This window comes from Mustela putorius, unplaced genomic scaffold, assembly GCF_011764305.1.
Source record: "Mustela putorius furo isolate JIRA1106 unplaced genomic scaffold, ASM1176430v1.1 tig00000580_pilon_pilon_pilon, whole genome shotgun sequence".
NCBI lineage: Eukaryota > Metazoa > Chordata > Mammalia > Carnivora > Mustelidae > Mustela > Mustela putorius.
The window spans coordinates 3,865,146-3,884,701 of record NW_025421423.1 but is presented as its reverse complement, the minus strand read 5'-3'; the positions used below and the strand labels follow the sequence as shown (position 1 = coordinate 3,884,701).

General features: G+C 45.1%; 1 protein-coding gene across 1 annotated transcript in view; it reads left to right on the top strand.

Moving 5' to 3' along the window:
* The window catches only part of GABBR2 (gamma-aminobutyric acid type B receptor subunit 2), a 339,969-nt gene that overhangs the window by 189,235 nt on the left and 131,178 nt on the right, over positions 1–19,556 (top strand). Inside the window, exons 6-7 of the mRNA XM_004747687.3 lie at positions 3,583–3,783; positions 17,931–18,167. Of these exons, the coding sequence (XP_004747744.2) occupies positions 3,583–3,783; positions 17,931–18,167 (438 nt within the window). The remainder of the gene's footprint in view (positions 1–3,582; positions 3,784–17,930; positions 18,168–19,556) is intronic.

The window sequence follows — 19,556 nt, the reverse complement described above, 5'->3', positions numbered from 1 at the left end:
GAGTGCCGTTCCGGTAGAAGCAGCCATATCTTTGCCATCCAGACGCCACGGGATCAACTTTGCAGCATGTTGCTGTGTTCTTGAGACTGGAACCGCCACCCCATGGAAGAGCAGACTCCAGCAAATGCAAGGCCTATTTATAGCCCTGTAGCAAAATGTTCATTTGGGCTGCAGCACAGGATGAATGTGTCTCCGTTGCTTTGTCTTCTCCTCCCGCCTCGGGGGTCTATTCTAAATTCTCAAGCAGTCTGGCCTGGGTTCCGGGTTTAGTTCCACCAGCTGTGTGACCTCAGGCAGGGCATCTTACACCTCTGGTCTCCAGCTGCCTCACCTCTAAAATGGAAGCAGCAGTCCTCGCCCCATCAGCCTCACGGGGTTGGCAAGAGGCTTAAGTAAGGCCACGGAAGGAGACCATCATCCCAACGGTGAACTGCCTTCCTGATGTGAGGATTTACTACCATCACTGGTGTGACCATATTAGGAAAAGCAAAATGTCCTTCTTGCATGGGAAGGAGAGGAGGTGAAAGGAAATGTAATAAAAAGAGGAAATTGGATTTTTTAAAAAAATAATTCACGTCATGGTTACCTGCAAATAAGACCCAAAGTGGTCGCCGAGACTGAAGAGGGTGAGCTCAGGACTGCTCGTCGCCACGTGGCTGCCTGGGCCCACGGGTGGCCAGAGGTCCTGAGGTCACATTCCCACCAGAGGCAGAGAAAATGAAAACTGAGGAGACCAAGGGAACTGGAAATGCGTTCAGTCACTGCGCAGCCACTTCTCAGGTGCGGTGGGCACACCAGGCACTGTGTTGAGCACGAGGGATCCACGGAAGAGCGGACCCCACACGACAAAACTCCCCCTCCGGGAAAGGAGACAGACAGAATTCCAGCAGCCCCTCCCAGCTCACATGTGTAACAACCTCAGCTCATCTGAACATGGGAAGAGCAGAATAGAGGACCAGAGCCTTCCCCTCCCGTGCTTTAGACCGTGGATGGTGTATTTAAAACCACTTCGCCTACCTTGCAGGGAAGCCTCCCACCTAGAACCTCACTTGAAGCCTATTTACTTTTGCTTTGCACATATATTTAACCACCCAAGCGCCCTGCTTTCTGAGCCATAGCAGTTCAAAAGAAGCAAATTTAGAGAAGACAGGGATGCGATGGCAGCAAAAAGTGACACCCAGACCCACCAGCATTACTGTGCACAGCCCACAACAGTGACTGGTATTCAGAATAAAACCGTGATTTATTTACAGAGAGGAGAAGGGAGGAAGAGGAGCTGCTAAAATGTGCCTGGATGTAGTGTTGGCCAGGTGTGGCTCACGTGTCATCTCCTTAAAGTCTAACACCCACCCAGGGAGACAGGCTTTGCTTTCCACAGGCTTTAGATGGGAAAAGCAAGACCCAAGGAGTTGTGCACTAGAGTTACCCAGAGAGTCTGGTCCTACTTGACTGTAACCTCCTTTTTTGTTTGTTCCAGAAGGTCAGTAGGAAAATGTTTATCTTCTTCAAAACTGAATAGCGTTCTAAACAAAATCTGTTGTCATTCGAACAGACTATGCTTCTCTTTTCTGGAAAATTCCAGAATTCAAGGAACAGCTCCTAATGGGACAAAAGCAGGTCAAAGAGCTGTCAGAGCAGATCCCTGGGAGGCTTCTGACTTCCTGCTCTGAGCTGTCTCTAAATTATCACAAGGTCCTCGTGCTCAGAGAGTGGTACAGATCTGCCTGTGTGTCTGATTGGAAGGCCTCCTGTCCTCACTCTCTAGCTATTGACTCCTCCTTAACATACATTCCTAATAATGCAGGTCTCTTCTTGCCTCTAACTTTTAAGATTGAGAAAGCTCCCCCAAAAGTTTCATTCATTTTGCTAAGAAAAGAGGGGACCCTCCAAAAACGGACTTTGAATCTTGTCCCCCTGACTTAGCTGTATGTGTTTGAGCTAATCCCTCCATCTCAAGTGAGCCTCAATTTCTTTATTTATAAGATAGAAATAATATGTACCTCATCAGGTTGTTGTGAGAGTAAAATAAGATAATGTGTGTAACTGGCCAAGCACATGATAGAGGCTCAAGATATGTGAGTTCCTCCCTTTTAATAAATTATGAGAGTTGTAAAGTGTCAAAAGTTCTGCCAGTGACCTGGGATCATGGGATGAGCCTTTTGTTCAAAAAGCTAGCCCCCAGGCAGATGTCTTCAAAAGAAAGTGTCTTTGGTCTAAACCCCATTTATTAGAGGGAAGATCAGGAGATTGCTTGCCTTTGTTTAATTGGGATTTTACCCTGTCATTGAGGTATGAGGGATGTCTTTTCTACAATAATTGTGATGGGGCACATTATAATGTAGCTGCTGGAAAAATGACTATGATCTGAGGCTGCATTATGAGAAGTATATTATCTAGAACTGGGGAGGTGAAAGTCCTGTATCATCAGAGGAGTCTAGAGAAAAGGCAATGCGATCACTGCCTTGAAGTAGTTGAAGGGCTCTTACATTAAATAATTTCAGTTTAGTCTCCAGCGGCTTCACTGAACCAATGAGCAGAGAGTGTGGAGGTGGTATCTGACCTTAAGTTAAGAAATAAACATTTTACCAAAAAAAAAAATAAAAAAAAAAAAAGAAATAAACATTTTACTCACATTTAATAATAAATAAACGTTTAATTCTCATTTATCCCAATGAGACAATTCACACTGCAGGATGGGCTTTCTTTGGTGTTGAGAGAATTCTAGAAGAGTTGCCCCCCCCCCCACGATGTAGGAATGGTGGGGGGAGCTCTCCCCTCCAGTCTAGACTTGACGGTAACTTTTCTCTAATGCACAGACACCATTAGGGTCTCTGACCCATCCTGCTTAGGGCAGGCCCTGGCTTAGCATCCCAGGGCCTACCTCCGTGGAGGGTAGCCAAAAGCTTCCCAGAGTCTAGAGCAATCTTGAAGGCTCCCTGCCACACCCTTCTGGCCTTTGTGCTGTCTCTGTTACAGGCCAAGGAGCACAAGGGGTGTGGCGTGAATTGTTTCCTGGTGTGTTTGTGGCTTTCAAGGAATGAACTGCAAGACCCGTTAAGGTTCATGTTTTAAAATGTGCAACATTCATCACAGTACACAGAGAGCATCTGTTGCCATGACCATGGGATTTTTATCTTTAATTCCACTAATGTGATGTATTACATTCATCCATTTGTGTATGTTGAACCATCCTTGCATCCCAGGGATAAATGCCAGTTGGTCATAGTGTATAACCTTTCCAATGTGTTCTTGAATTCAGTTTGCCAATATGTTGTTGAGAATTTTTGCCACTATATTCATCAGAGATGTCCATCCATAGTTTTCCTTTCTTGTAGTGTCCTTATCTGGCTTGGTCAGGCCCTGGTGTTTCAATTTGTATTCAGTGTTTATTATTTTATTCTATATGTTTCCAATAAACTACCTTGGGGCATAATGAGGAGAGATTACAAAGCAAATAATAGGAAAATTAACAAACCCTCTGTTAAGAGGAGGCATGAGCCTCCTCCGTGTGTCTCATAGGGCACAAAGCCTTGAACAAATGTTTAACTCTTGGTACATTCATGGTCAACCCATTTGTTGCAGGCATATGAGGAGAACATGTATGGTAGCAAATACCAGTGGATCATTCCAGGCTGGTACGAGCCTTCCTGGTGGGAGCAGGTGCACACAGAAGCCAACTCATCCCGTTGTCTCCGGAAGAATCTCCTTGCTGCTATGGAAGGCTACATCGGCGTAGACTTTGAGCCCCTGAGCTCCAAGCAGATCAAGACCATCTCAGGAAAGGTCAGTATCATGGTCTGCCCACTTCAACCACCAGGCCCATCTCTTTTGATCACCCTGTCTGATGATGTTGGCACAAAGTGCCAATATCGTCTTCTGGCCTTTGCTGTGTGACTTTGAGCAAATCACTGGACCTCTCTGAGCCTGTTCAATGGGGATATCCAGACCTCCACTGCATGCCCCTCTAAGGAACTTGAGTATCAGATGAGATAAGGGTGCTTTGTAAGCACTAAACACAATGTCCAGGTAAGTGACGGAATCATGATTTTGACAGCACCCACTACACACCGGGGTTTCAGACTTTGTCAGGCTTTCACTCCATGTACCTCTGACCTGGAATGTCCTTTCTCTGGCTCTCCAATGCTCCCATCAGCCTAGAGGAGAGGACAGACTCCCCTCTGTCTTCTAGGAAACATGTGCTATATAGACCAGCCAGACTGGCTTGAACCCCAGTTTTACCACTTGCAGCTGTGCGACCTTGACCTTGAGTTGTCCAAGCCACGGATTCTTCACCTGTATAATAGAGGTAGAAATACCCTCCTCTCATGGCAGATTGTGCAGTGTGGCTGGCATGATGCCTGGCCCCTCAGTGCTGTCATTGCTGAGAGCAGGACCTTGGACAGGGGGCTGCACATGTTTCCATGGGCATTACTACCCCAGTCCCCCCCCTCCCTCGCCCTGCCAACTTAACCAGAAGAGTGCAAGAGGCCAGGTGTCATACATGGCCAGGTGGCATCCTGTGGCATGGGTGAAAGTATTTCAGAAGCACACTGTTACCTATCAGTGTGTTATCAAGAATCAGGGGACTGCAGCACTGGTGTCTCTTCATTCTAACCACCAGCCAGAATCGAGGATAGCAGGGCACACAATTCTCTTCTGTCTTCTCTGAGCTCAAATGGTTCCTTTCTCCACCCAACCCCAGTTCTACTGAAGGACTTAAATTTCATGACAAAGCTATATAAAATTTTTATATAATTTTTCCCCATTAGCTAATCTCAATCAGAGCCAGCTCTGTAAGAATGATTTATTGATTTCTCCAAAAAAATGGCCAATCATGGGGACACATTTTGTAAACAACTCTTTAGATCACGCTGGCACCTGAGGGATGTTGGGAAAACACTCCAGCTAGAAAATGTTGGAAGAAATATTTTCACACAAAAATCAATGAGCATGTAGAAAGTTTTCTGAGATGCTGAATAATGTATGGAAAGAACCCATTTTATTTCAGTGTTATTTTTAAGGGCGTCAAAGTTTGTAATTTATTAACAAAAACTTGAGTCCAGGGACAGCCTGGACTCTAATCTCAAAATAATATAAAATTTGAAGAAAATTAGAAAAACTAAGAGAAAAACATTCCATGCAAGCAGACAGCATAACTGAACTGAGGACTTTAGGAGACCAAAGACAGAAATGATTACATGCAAGCTCTGTAAAGCTGAGGGGCATAATGGTCAAAGATTCCAGAGAAAGCCCCTGAATGTTGTTCTAAGGAGCATGGATGTTACTGGGTGGGTGAGCCATGCACGGATGCGAGCCGTACACAGAAATGCGTTTTGGGAAGACCGTTTTTTTTTTTTTTTTTCACAGTATCTGTTAGAGGAAGTGCTCTGACTTTATAACAACATCTCCCAGGTCACCGACTTTCATCTTAATTTTTTTCATTCTAATGGTTTTTATTTGGGACTGGTGCTGAAGCTGACCTCATCCCCCATAACTCTGTGCCTGGGAATGAAACGCTTTGTAGGTATTCCTGGGCTGTTCACTTCACCCCACAGTGTATGTGACCCACTCACTGGCCTCCCAGAATGGAGCTGTGCCATTAGAGCAGAGCCAGGGCCCTGCGTGGGGCAGCTTCCAAAATTCCAGGACACCCAGTTCCCGTCTCTGAGGTGTTTGAAGCAAGAGACAGCATTTCTTACATTATCCTGAGGTTACAAGCTGATTGAAGTTATGCAGGAAAATCTAGGGCATCTGCCTCTTGAAATCAGAGAGTTTTAGGGCTCTCCTATGGGTTATCTCGACCAACCTCCCATCAGATTCTCAGACCCATCTAGAAGCAGAAGACTCTCTACTTTCCCCTGAATTTCCCCCACTTGTCCCTCAGGGTCCACATGGGGATATGGATGGCGACCATATCCCCGGAGATGTCCCTTGTCAAAACTAAACAGCCCCAGTCCCTCTATTTGTAATTCACATGCCCCATGCAGAGCCTAATGGCAAAATTTAAGGCGATGCTAAAAACCTCAGTAATCAAGATGAAAAGTATTATAATGCAGTATTTTTTAAAATTCAAAATTAACACACGCCAAAAAAAAACCAAAATCTGTGATGAACAAAACATCATTTTAAACAAAGGTAAGGTTCCCAGGACTGGGATTAGAGAGAGCTAAGTGATTTAAGTCACACAATTGCAAGACTGGATCTTGTCTTAATTTAAAATGTTGATGTTTTGTTCATCACAGATTTTGTATTCATTTTGATTTTTTAAAAATACTGCCTTCAAGTGTCTTTTGCTTGATTACTGAGGTATTTGGCTCCCTCTTCATTTCCACCCCTTGCTCGCCTCCCTCTGGTCCTGGCCCTGAACACGTTGTGTGTGTGTCAAGCTCGGTTCACACACGGCCCATCCTCTGTGCTTGCTCTTGTGGCTGCTCTCTCCCTGGGGCATGGGGCCTGTGGTTGAATAAAGCATTCTTATTTGTGGTCTGACCACAGCCAAATTCCCCCATTCATCTCCAAGAGTCTATGGTCAAAGGAAGGTCTAGAGAGGTGGGAAATGGTTCTTGAATTTGAACTTCTGTTATACATGACTGCTGGGGATGCAGGCTGCTGAGCTGAGGCTTACATTTTGGGGTCCATCGATGCCCATGAAGTTAAACAGACACTTGTAGAAGCAAGACGGTGAGTTTTTGCCATCCTCATTAAGGAAACTAAGCAGCAGAAATGGAAAGGGACATACCCAAGATCCCTGTAGTGGTTTGAATAGTGGCCCCTAAAAAGATGTCCTAATCCTTGGAATGCGTGAACATGACCATATTTGGAAAAAGCATCTTTGCAGATGTAATTAATTTAGGGATCTTGAGATCGTCCTAGACTATCCGGGGAAACCCTACATGCGATGGCGAGGGTCCTTGTAAGAGAAAGGCAGAGGGAGGTTTCCCGCACTGAGGTGGTCATGTGATGGCACTGGCAGAAACCAGAGTGGTTCTTCCACAAGAAAAAGAACGCCAAGGATAACCGGCAGCCACCAGGAGCTGGGAGAGAAGCATGGTCTGGATCCTCCCTCAGAGCCTCCAGAGGGAACCAACCCTGCCAACACCTGGGTTTTGTACTCCTGGCCTCCAGTCCTGGGAGAGAATAAACTAATGTTGTTTCAAGCCATCCTGTTTGTGGAAATTTGCCGTGGCAGCCCCAAGACACTGATACAGTCAGCCGGCAAGTGAGGAACAACCCCAGGACCTGACGCCAGGACTGCTCATTCCCTACCCTGAGCCCCTTCCCCTCTGCTATGCTCTCTGCCCAAGACTTGTGACAGGCTTAGAAAGGAATGCACCCAAATCAGCCCTTTCTGTCTCAGCGGGCCACTAGTGGTAGTGGTACTGGTAGGTGGCATAACAGAAAAGCGTGGTTCTGGTGATCAAGAGCTCTGGCACAAATCCTGGCATTCCCACCAATTAATCTGCCTCCAACACCTCGTCATCCCCTCCACCTCCTCCACTCCAGCCTTAGTTTCCCAACTGAAAATGAGAGCTATGGGCCAGGTAACTCCTGGGGTCATTTCATAGCTAAGTTCTCTGGCTCTGTGTAAATATGGTACTGGGTTCTCACAGCGCATTGTGTGACATGGTCGTCACATTAAATTTTGAAATCCCTGGGATAAAGGTGACTCCTGGTAGAGAAGGTTGCAGAATCAGGCAGAACAGTGGCCACTCTTGGAATGTGCTCTCTGAGGCTCTCCTTCCCATATACTTGTTGCCAGTCAGGCCGTCCCTGATTCTCTCATTGGCACCCAGGAGAGTTCTGGTAGGAGGAATAAGAAGATCACGGGCCTCCAGAGCATCTTCATCAGTCTCTTCCTATTGGAATTTCCAATGATGAGACAAATGTAGACCTTTGGACTTCCTGAGCACACCCAGAGCTCAGTCTTCTGGAACCTCATAAGGACAGCCTCTGGGCATTTACCATCTGGTTCATTCTCACTGAGATTCCCCATTACCAGTCTGGTCCCCCATAGGAACTCTTTGACATGGGTGACTTCCACCATCAGCTTTCCCTTTCCAAAGTCCCATTAGGCTTGTCTCCATTGTGAGCCTTTACAACTCTGGCCAGGTTTCTCTGGTGATGGCTTAGCTTCCCTGGACATTTTTCCCATTTTCCTGCTGAGGCACAGAGCTGGACCAAGACACCAGATGGAGATGTTCACAGAGCCCTGGAATCACTGGGGACATCAGCGGTGGCCCCAATCCCCCATCAAATGCACAGGCTCATTCTTTTGTAATGTTTGGTAATGTTTTCTGGCAAGAGGCCTCTGCAACCACCGTGACTTTTGATTCAATATGGCAGAAGCAGAGGAAATACAAATCAAGTGAGTCCTCAGTGAAGAGCCAGGAAAAGCTGCACCCATCTCATTGTCACTGCCATGTGAGCTTCCTGAACGCGGGACTTCTGGGAAGCTCTGGGCTCTGGAGAGGAGGAAAGGAAGGAGCCATAGAAAAATAGGCAGTCTCCCTGAGGCCATCCTTCACAATGTCACTGCCACTCCCACCTTCCCCATGAAGCTCCTGTTCCCTTTGCTTCCCTAGGGATTCACTTCGATGGGAAACAGGTGGCATAGCAGAAGAACATGGGCTCCAGAGGAAGGGTGAGGTAGCCTGTGGAGGGTCATAATGAATAAGGGCACTGGTTAGATTTGAATTTGGGCCCCACCACTTCCCAGCTAGGAGACTCTGAAAGATGGCTCATTGTCCATACCAATATCCATAGCCTCCCGGTCGACTTCAGTAACACAACTCTAGTTTTTAAGTAGGTATGTTGCCACTGAGCTGAAAGAGGACAGTTCCCAGCTTCGCATGTAGCTAGATATGGCCAGGATTCTAAGTCTGGCCAAGGAATATAAATAGGAGTGTTAAATTGGACTTCTGGAAGTCTCCGTTAAAGGAGAGCTTGCCTTTCTTTTCCCTTCTCCTTTTTGTGTTGGCTGGAATATAGATGGGATGGCTAGAGTTCTAGCAGCCATCTTGGATCAAGAAGTGACTGTGAAAAGGAAACCTCATTCTAGGGCAGTGTTGCATGCAGATAGGAGCTGGGTCCCTGATTACACTATAGAGCTGCTATAGCAGCTGTCCTCTGCTGACACATGGACAGCTGTACTGTGAGAGAAAAATAAACGATCTCTAAGTCGCTGATAATTTTTTTTTGTTGTTCTCTATAGCTGAACTGGGTGATATAGTGATAGTGACACAATGACATTGGGCAAGTCTTTCTGAAATCGTTTCTTATCTATAGTATTGTGGTAATAATATCTTGTATAAGATTTGTAAGGATTAGATAAAGTAAAGCAGAGAAAAGTAGTGTGCTGAGTGCCAAAACACACAATAGATACTTGATGTATTGTGGTTCTGTTTCTTCTTTAAACCAGCAGCCTCAGAGCTAGAGAAAGGAGTAGTGAGTGAGTTTACACACACGTATACACAAATCTGCTCTGGCTTGTTATTGGGATTTTACTTAATTTGTAGGTTGATAGAGGAAAAATTGACTTAGTAATATATGAACATGAGTTTTGTGTATCCCTGCATTTACCAAGGTCATTTTTAATTTCTCTCAGAAATGTTTTGTAATTTTCTGTATGGAATTCTTGCACATACGGTGGTTTATTTCTAGGTATCTGAGGTATTTTGGTGAATATATGTGCAAATTACTATTGGGTGCATACGTAGGGGTAGAATTTCTGAGTCACAAGGTATGCATATGTTCAGCTTTAGTAGACCCTGCCAAACAGATTTCTAAAGTGGTTGTACCAATTTACACACCCACCAGCCATGATTGAGAGCTCCAGTTGGTTCCCATGCTCACCAACATTTGGTACTGTCGGCTTTTTAATTTTAGGCAATCTAGTGGGTGTGTAGTGGTATTTCATTTGAGTTTTAATTTACATTTCTCTGATGACTAATGAAGTTGAGTATCTTTCCATATCTTTACTGGCCATTTTGATACCCCCCTTTTACAAATTTCCTGTTCAAGTCTTTTGCCCATTCTTCTACTTGGATTCTATGCCTGTTTCTTATTGATTTGTAGTTCTTTTTAAATTCTGCATACAAATCCTTGGGTGGTTGTGTGTATTATTTATATCTTCTCCCATTCTTGAACTTACACATTCACTTGCTTAATGATGTATTTTGGTGAGCTGAAATTCTTAATTTTAATGTAGTCCAGATTATTCATCTTCTTTATGATTAGTGTATCTGCATTCTATTTAACTATCTTTGCCCACCCACACTCATGAAAATACTTTCCTATCTTATCTTTTAGTATTTTTTCCCTTTAACATTTAGATATAAAATCTACATGAAATTGATTTTATGTATGGTGTGAGGTAAGATCAAGACTCATTTTCTGCCCATATGGATAACCAGTTGATTCAGGATCATTTATTTAAAAGTCCATCATCCTCCCAGCACCACCCCCCACCATGCTATAGTGCCAACTTTGTCATAAATGAATGATTATAGACAATGTGGATCTGTTTCTGAACTTTCCATTCTCTTCCATTGGTTCATTTCCAAATCCATTAGCCAGTATGACTGTCTTAGTAACTAAAACTTTATTATAAGACCTGATACTTAGTCATGTAATCTTACAACTTTGTTCTTCTTCTTTAAGACTTTCCTGGATGTTCCTGGCCCTGATGTCATTTTTCATTTAGATCTACTCATGTATTTACACTTTCTATTACTTCTCATTCCTCCCTGCATTTCTGTTCTATTTATGACCACTTTCATTCTGCCTGAAGAACTCTTCTTAGTCTTTCTTTTACTGCAGGTTGGCTAGAGACAAATTCTCTCAGTTTCTGGTTGTCTGAAATTTTCTCTCTTTCACCTTTAATTTTGGGATATAGAATTCTAGCTAGTCCATTATTTGTCTTCTGGTTTCTATGGTTTCTGTTAAGTCAACTGCTTGACTTATTATTGCTCTTTTGAAAGTAATGCATCTTCTTTTCTCCAACTGCTTTTAAGATCTTATCTTTGTTTTGGTCTTCAGCAGTTTTACTATGTTGTACTGAAATGAGGTATTCTTTGGGATTATCTTGATTGTAGTTCACAGAGTTCATATGACTTCATGAATTTGTGCATTGATACATGTTTGGAGAGATTCTAGCTTAATATTCCTTTAAATATTGTTTCTGCCTATTCTCTTTCCTCACATTCTTTTTTTTTTTTTTTTAAGATTTTTATTTATTTATTTGACAGAGAGAGAGATCACGAGTAGGCAGAGAGCCAGGCAGAGAGAGGTGGAAGCAGACTCTCTGCTGAGCAGAGAGCCCGATGTGGGGCTCCATCTCAGGACCCTGAGATCATGACCTGAGCTGAAGGCAGAGGCCTAATCCGCTGAGCTACCCAGACGCCCCGCTTTCCTCACATTCTAAGACAACAATTACACATACACCAGACATTTTCAACACATTCCACATATCTTATGTTCCATTCTTATTTTCTACCCTTTGTTCCTGTCTGTGTTATAGTCTGAGTATTTATTACTGTTTACCGCTACTACCCTTTCTTCTAGTTCACTAACCTCCTTTCTGCTATGTTTAATATGCTACTTCATTCATCTATTGAATTAATTTCAGTTGTTGTATTTTTCATTTTTAGATTCTTCATTTTATTCCCTTTTTTTTTTCTTTCATAGATTCCAGTTCTTTGGTTATATTCTGTATCTTTCATCTATTTTCTTGAACACATAAATGTTCCTCTTTTAAAGTCATGTCCAATAACTTCAAGATTTGGATCATCTGTGGGTCTGTTTCTATCATCTATTTATCTCCTTTCCTTTATTCTTTCCTTCCTTATTCCCTTCCTCACTTTTTGCCTGCCTGCCTGCCTGTCTGCCTTCTTTCTCTCTTTTTATTATTTGGTCCTATTTCCTGGTGTACTTATAACATTTTATTAATATAGTTGGAGATGAAAAAAATATAGAGACTACAGATGGTGTTTATTTCTCTTTAAGAAGGTAGCTAGACTAGGGGAAGATCACCTAATCCAATCAAAAAGTGAGATGATTTCAGGCTTGGTCTTGGTTTTTATAGACCTGGTCTATTTTGGCTTGCTCTTATTCCTAGTATTTGTTCTTCATTGTTATCAGCTGAAATCCTGGGGTGTCTACTGGCCCTGGAGTTCAACTTTTGTCTTCCCTAATACTATGAGACTCCAAACAGTTCTTCATTTCTAAACCCCTTAGCCACAGCTTTTTCTTTGCTTTCCAGCCTCTTGCTTTATGCAGCTTAGCTATCACGAAATATTTCAAGTCAAAGGCCAGTCTGAATACTGGGCTCACTTTTTTGTGTTTCATTTTCCTCCTAACATGTTGGTCCTACAAGCATTGCTATCCTGATAACCCAGAACTATAGGTTTTTTTGTCTTCCCCTCCCTGTGGGACTGCTGGAAACTCTGACCCAATGCTTTGTTTTCCTGCAATTAGCTTTCCTCCCTACAAAACACCACATACCTCCAGGGGAAGCAGCAAAGATTGGTGGACTCTTCCCAAAGCATTCTCTTCTTCCTAGCATCTTGTTTCTCAAGTCCTAGATGTCCTGGTTGCTCTATGATGCCTTTGAATAGCTATTTTTATGTTTTATTCTGCTTTTCTGAATGTCCTTCATGGGAGCTCTGGTTTGATATAAGCCATTTCATCACAGTCAGAGTGGAAGTGTGAACTGAGACGATTTTGCTTCGAAGGTAGAAAATAGCACCCTGGGGAGAAGGTAGCATGCCACTGCCTTCAGCTCTTTGAGGAGCTGTTGTACATAAGAGGGAAAAGATGTTCTTACCAAAGCTCCACAAGGAGACACTGCTTGCAGAATATAGGTCATAGGGAGGTGCTGCAGGTGCTGAATCCAGAACACGAATCTCATAGATGGCGAGCACTCCTAAGCAGAAGGTCTTCTGAAGAGAGACTGAGCATCTCAACACTGGAGGAGTCTAAGATGGAGCTCAGCAAACATCTGGAAGTTGCTATTGAGAAGACCCATTATTCAGATTGTAGGAGGGACTCAATCAGTGATAACCAATTTGTATATTCTTGAGATCTTGGAAGCTTGATAGAAATACAGATTCTGAAATTATCCCATGGACATACCGAAACAAAATGGAAGACTGTGGCGTCTGCATTTAACAAAGGCCCCAGGTGATCTACAAACTGGGGTATAGGAACAGAGAGACTAAATAAGCCCCCCCCCAAGTGTACCTCCCAAAAAAGACTCTGTAATCCTGAAATCCCACAGGGAATGCTAGAGAGAAACTCTGCCAGTTTTGCCAGTCTGGGGATGGCAGCTGGAGATGTGGAAGGGGGTGGGTTCTTCACCTTCTGCTGTCTTCTGTCCATGAGGCCCCTCTCTCTGAAAGCAGGACTCTGCTTGGTTCTGTTGGAATGACAGACCCATAAGGTTTAGTCACATTGTGGGTTAGCAAGCTTGTGTGGGCTAGCCTGGGAGCCTAACCACTATTTATAACATAGTTTCTGTGGAAAAATATGTTCCAAGTTCCAACAACTGCCTTTCAAAAATATGCTGGAGCACAACCTGTCAGTAATTGGGACTATCTATATAAAGTTATTTTCTCAGAAACTTTTAGCATCTCATGATAAACCTGACCTCAGAGAATGAGTAATTAATCAGCCTTCTGTGTCAGCTGTACAATGGAAGAAATTCTTCTGCCCCGAATTATCGGAGGCCCGCTCGAAGAACAACTACCACTTTTTCTCAGACAATTGTGAGAGTGTTTCTTCCTGCTGTCATTGTTTTGCCCAAGGGAGATTGGTGCTGGCATCACCTGGGAAGTGATGAATGGCTTGGGATATAATGTGGTGGCAATGACTTCAACTCAGAGCTTGCTAAGACAGTGAGAATGAGGTCACCTTTCCGGGCTTAGCTACACCTGTCCCTTTCCAAGGACTCTTCCCACAGAAATGAGATCAACGCCATATTTCCATTGTGCTCCCCCTACCTCCTGCCCCTCACCCACTGGATGAAGAACAGTGTTATGAGCTAGAAAGATGTAGATTTACAAGTACACGTGTAAAAAGTATACACAGAGGCTTGTGTTTGCTCCAAGGTCATACTAAAGAAATGATAGGACTTTGTTCCCCCTCCTGTCTCCACAAAAAATGACCCCAGTAAACGACATTAAGGAAGTTAAAAAACTATACTCATTTATCCCTTGGTGAGACTGCACTGAGAGTTTGCCTCAGGTCTGGCCCCCTGACTTTAAAAGGGTAATAGAAAGGATGACCCAGTGGCAGTGTTCTGGGTAGGGAAGAGGTCTGGAAACATCATGGAATATAATTATTAGGTCGAACAAACAGGACTCAAATACAGACACCAGCAGCCCTCAATGCTTTTGTATACATCAGAGAAAGCTCACAGGAGCAAAATCCAAGAGAGAAGAAGTCCAAAGGGCCGCAGAACTTGTATACTTAAAGCAAATAGAGAAAAACAAATTCAAGTAATTTGTAATACTTTTAACATAGCCAATAGTGAAATTAATAACCAGAAATAGACCCAAATCATATTTAAAAATCAAAGAAAATATAGTCAAATAGTAAGAGATAGAAAAACTATAAGAATGCATTTAAACAAAACATTAAAAGGTATGATTCTCACCCTAGCAATTTGGAAGGAAGAAGAGAAGCACCCAAGAAATAAAAATTGCCTATCAGTATTGGAAAGGAGCTCACTTTAATCATTAGAGAGATGCAAATTAAAAGGGGGATGAACTTTTTTCCCTTAATTTAACAAACAGACGATTCTTAACTTTGTAATTATTATAATTGTCAAGGGTGCGGGAAAATGGGTACTTTCATACCCAGGAGATTTTAATTTTTCGTATTTGGGGAGAATGTCTTGGCCCAAATATGGATGGATCATGTTTAAGTTTGTTCTGCTCTTTGCCTCAGCAATTATACTTCTGGGAATTTATTCTGAAAAAATAAGTACAAGTATGTGTTCAGAAAATTTAGATCCAAGGATGCTTTTTGTAGTCCTATAATTGGAACAAATTCAAAACAGCCTAAAGGTCCAATGATTGGAGACTGGTTATGGGAGTAAAGCAGAGCATGCTTGCACTGGCAGACCATTGGCCTCTGTCGGCACAGATGTCAGTGCCACCTTGGCTCCTTGGGGCATCCTAGGTTAGCAGCTGCTCCAGCTGCGTAAAGGTCCGGTAAGCCACCTTTACGGTTAGTAACAGTGGGTGGCATTGGTAGAATACCAGCATGTCTGGGACATTGGGCTGGACACTCTACAGGCTTCATGTCACTGAATCCTAATGGGCACCCAGCAAGGGAAGACACAGAGACGTGAAGGCTCTCCAGGTCACAGTTAGCAAACTGCAGAGCCAGAGCTGGAGGGCAGGCCTGCCTGCTTCCAAATCCTCTGTCCTTATCACCGTGCCAGGCTCCTACCTATGTTGCCAAGAGGAAACTTCCAGATCACATGATCCCACCTCCTCATTTTTCAGATGGAGAAATTGAGGGTTGGGAAGGGTCTCTGTAGGTACTGCTGTAGGTTCTGGTGATACCTCAGTGATCAAGATAGAAAACATCCTGACCCCATGGAGCTTAATTCTAGTTGTGGGGGTTGGGGAGGACTAGAACAACAGACAATATGCAAATAAAACAATAAGTAGGAGAGATGCAGGTAGTGAAAAGTGCAGTAAACCAGTGGGTAGAGAATGCCTGCGGTGAGGGGTTTTTAGGAAGGGTGGATCAGGGAAGCCACCCCTGAGAAGCGACAAGTGTTGACATTTGAATGCGGAGAATATCATGCAACAAGCTGGAGAAGCTTTCTGGTAGAGGAAACAGCTGGTGCAAAAGCCCTGAGGTGCGAACAAACTTGATGTGCGCAAAGGACGCAAGAGGTCTAAGGGACAGAGTGTGCCTCCTGAGGGAGCCCACGTGCTCCCCTCCGGGAGGAGAGAGGAGGGGGAGAGCTGAAAGCCGGCCCTGTGGGAATGCGTGAGGGGGCGGGGGGGGGGTGGGTGAGGGACAGTGGGGAGTGGCTCAGGACCCTGAGTGAGGCTGGAGACAGAGATGGTGCTGGCTCCTTGAGGAATCCTCGGATTCAGGAGCTTCTGCTGTGTGTTTTGAGTGACGAACAAATGTGATGGCTGGACCTGATGCATTTCCAAGGAAAACTGTCAACGGGCCTAAGACCTGAGTCATCCAGTGGGAGCTGAAGCCAAAAAGGAGGGGGAGCTGTTGCTGGGACGCCAGCGTTCCCATTTGGTCAGGCAGAATTCCTCACCTACAGGGTCCACAGTTGGAGGCGTTTGGCTGTCCCCAGGCACGTTTGAGTGAACCAAGGGCAAGAGACTCACGTGGGCTCCATCTACGAGACCCAGCCCCTGAGGGCCTAGCCTCACCACCCTCCACAGGCCTAGACAACTTGACCTGGCCTAACTAGACCAACTAGACCTGGCCCCAGACAACTTGGGGTCGTTTGCAAAAAAGCAATTCTGCTCTCAAAAGTCAATAATGAGAAAGAAGTAGCAGAGACGGAATGGAACCAGTGTAACTACACGCACATGCACACACACACTCACACACGTGCGTGCACACACACACACACACACATGCATGCACATACACTGTGTGACCTTGGGCAAGTCTCTGGACCTCTCTGTGCCTCAGGCTTCAAGTGGAGGGAGCATGTGTGACCATCTCTACGAACCCTTCCCAGTAACCTAATGATGAGTCAATGGTTTCTATATGTGATTTGTCCCCAGGAAGGTTTTTTCCAAAGACTAAGCTGTGTGCTCTGATGACATTTCTGGCAGAGGAATTTAGAAGTGACTCGAGTGGCCCGTGGAAAGGTTGAGGGTGATGGGTTTCCCTGGAGTGGTGTCCATTTAGATGTGTAAGCCTCAGCAACTAGAGTAAAAAGGTTTTCATTACTTTGTGGCCACAATCAGAATGTTAATATCACCAATGAAATTCTTTTATGACATTCTGTTCAATGGGAGAAAAAAATTCTTTTTTACAGAATGCTGAATTATTCACAGACCTTGCTGTATTACAGAAGAGGAAAGAGGAGGGGCACAGTGTAGGGTCTGAACAGCCCTTACATCTGGGCACCGGGGACCAGCCCTAGGCCCCATGCTCTAGGCAGGCCTTACTTGGGCCCCGGGAGCTCAGAATCTGCAACCCACTAGAACATACCTCCTACCCCCAAGCCTGCACTCCCTCCCTCCTACATCACATCCTGAATTCCCTACACGAGCCACTGGAACCCCTTCCAGAGCCAGGGAGCCTCTTGCTGGGGTTGGCCCTCTTGAGGCTGGGCTGCACCTCTGGGGTGGTTAAAGGTCTCTGATGCTAGGAGGGGAAGATGTGTGGACTGATGGCAGGGGTGGGCCCCACAGCAAGGCCAGCTCCCCCTGTGTCTCTGTCCCACCTGAAGCTTGAAGGAGCCCCAGAATTCTGAACTCAAATTTGCCATTCCAGATCATTAGGAAGGTATATTAATTATGACGGAGAGATAGAAAATATTTTATCAAGTGGTTTACTTGCTAGTCTGTAACCTAAATATTTAGACACATGGAATGTGATCTTCCATTGGGACTGTAGCTCCAGGCCCTGCAAATATGACAGGGACGCCTGGTTAGGGGACATTGTTTCTTCACAGTAGCCTTGCTAGACAGCCAGGGTCTCAGCCTTGCCACTCATAGGCAGCGTGGTCCTGGGCAAGTCAACTTCCCTGAATCTGTTCTCTCATCTGTAAAACGGGGACAATAATAGTCCCCACTGTATAAGGTTGTTGAGCAGATTAAATGAGATAATGTCCAGGAAGGGCCTGGCACCGTGCATGGCTCACAGTAAGCATTTGTGCCTGATGTCCCTGCCAGCTGTAACCTGCCTCCCCCCACCTCCCTGTTTTACAGACCCCGCAGCAGTATGAGAGAGAGTACAACAACAAGCGGTCAGGCGTGGGGCCTAGCAAGTTCCATGGGTACGCTTATGACGGCATCTGGGTTATTGCCAAGACGCTACAGAGGGCCATGGAGACATTGCACGCCAGCAGCCGGCACCAGCGGATCCAGGATTTCAACTACACGGACCACACACTGGGCAGGATCATCCTCAATGCCATGAACGAGACCAACTTCTTCGGGGTCACGGTCAGTCCCACACCCCAGCCTCTGCTTTCCTTAGTGCTCCTTGGAGATGTACAAGGCAAGAGGGGGCTGAGTCACGTGCCCTTTGAGACGCGGTCCCTGATCTGATCACTGAAGTAACTTCCTGTGGGTTATAGGATTGCAGAGCTGCTGCCATGAGAGACAGGTTCGGTGATGCTCTCTGACAGGCTGGGAAGATGCTTCTCTATAGGTCGCGGATTACAAAGGGCGCTGTGAGCAGGTTGAACACAGCGCAGTTGAAATTCACCAGGTGGGGGAGACGGTGGGGGCAGCAAGAGCTCCTGACCCAAAGTCAGGCTCCAGGCCTGGGTCTTTCGAGGTACCATCTCCAAACCGTAGAGTTTTCCTTCCTGAGATGGAAATAGGACCTACCTTATGAGGTAGGTGTAAAGATGAACCATCGCAAAGTGAAAACTGCTCATGTTTTTTGAGCAGGCTGCTTGCTGGGATCCTCAAGTTTCTTGTCCGGGAGTTGGGGATAATAATCTACGTCTTGCACAGAAGTTGGTAAAATAAACAATGATGATAATTGCTAACATCCCTTTAATGTTTATGCTGGGCCACATACTTCACTAAGCACTTCCTGTAGGTTAGATGTAATAATGTCTGCCCAACACTAGGCCCGTGCGAGGGTTGTCAGCGTTAATAATGATCTCACTGCCTCCGTGTGCCATCCAGAGGAAGTTGATGCTGTTGTTATCACCATTAGAGGTGAGGAGCCTGGACCGCAGAGCATTTACGTTTTACTGCCAGTCAGAAGGAGAACTGGGATTCAAACCTGGGTCTAGCTCCTAGTTGCTGTATTGCTGTATTATCCTGCCTTCGGGTAGTGAACATCAGTGGCATTTCATCGCATCTCGTGATGGTGTGTTTCTCACTAACTCTGCGCTCAGAAAATAGGGAAAATTTGCCAAAAGAAAAGGTTGAAATGGCTCAAGTCCTGTCTTGTGTTCTAATGTAAAGAGTCATTTAGAGAATCAGTCTGTCTTGGGGTATTAAGAAGAGTACACAAGACGAGCTAATAGGTGTATTCCTTAAATGTTCAAACTCCTTTGTGTGCGCACTCAGGCTTGCCGGTGGTTGTTCTTGTAGGCCATGGGGTGCGGGAGCTGAGGGTGTAGATAGTGACGTGGATGCTGAGGTGGACACAGTGGGCTCCCTGTCCCGGAGCCCGTGGTCCGAATGCAGGTGCGAGAGTTGGACATGAATGGTAATGAGAATTTAAAGGGCTCAGCACCCTGGGAGAAAGCATGTGAGCCCAGAGGGGTTTCTGCGACCATGGATGAACAAGTCAGGGAGCTCTCTGGAGGAAAAGTGTGGTGCTGTGCCTTAGCCACGCAGAGAGGGGGCCGGTAGTCTGGCCAGATGGAG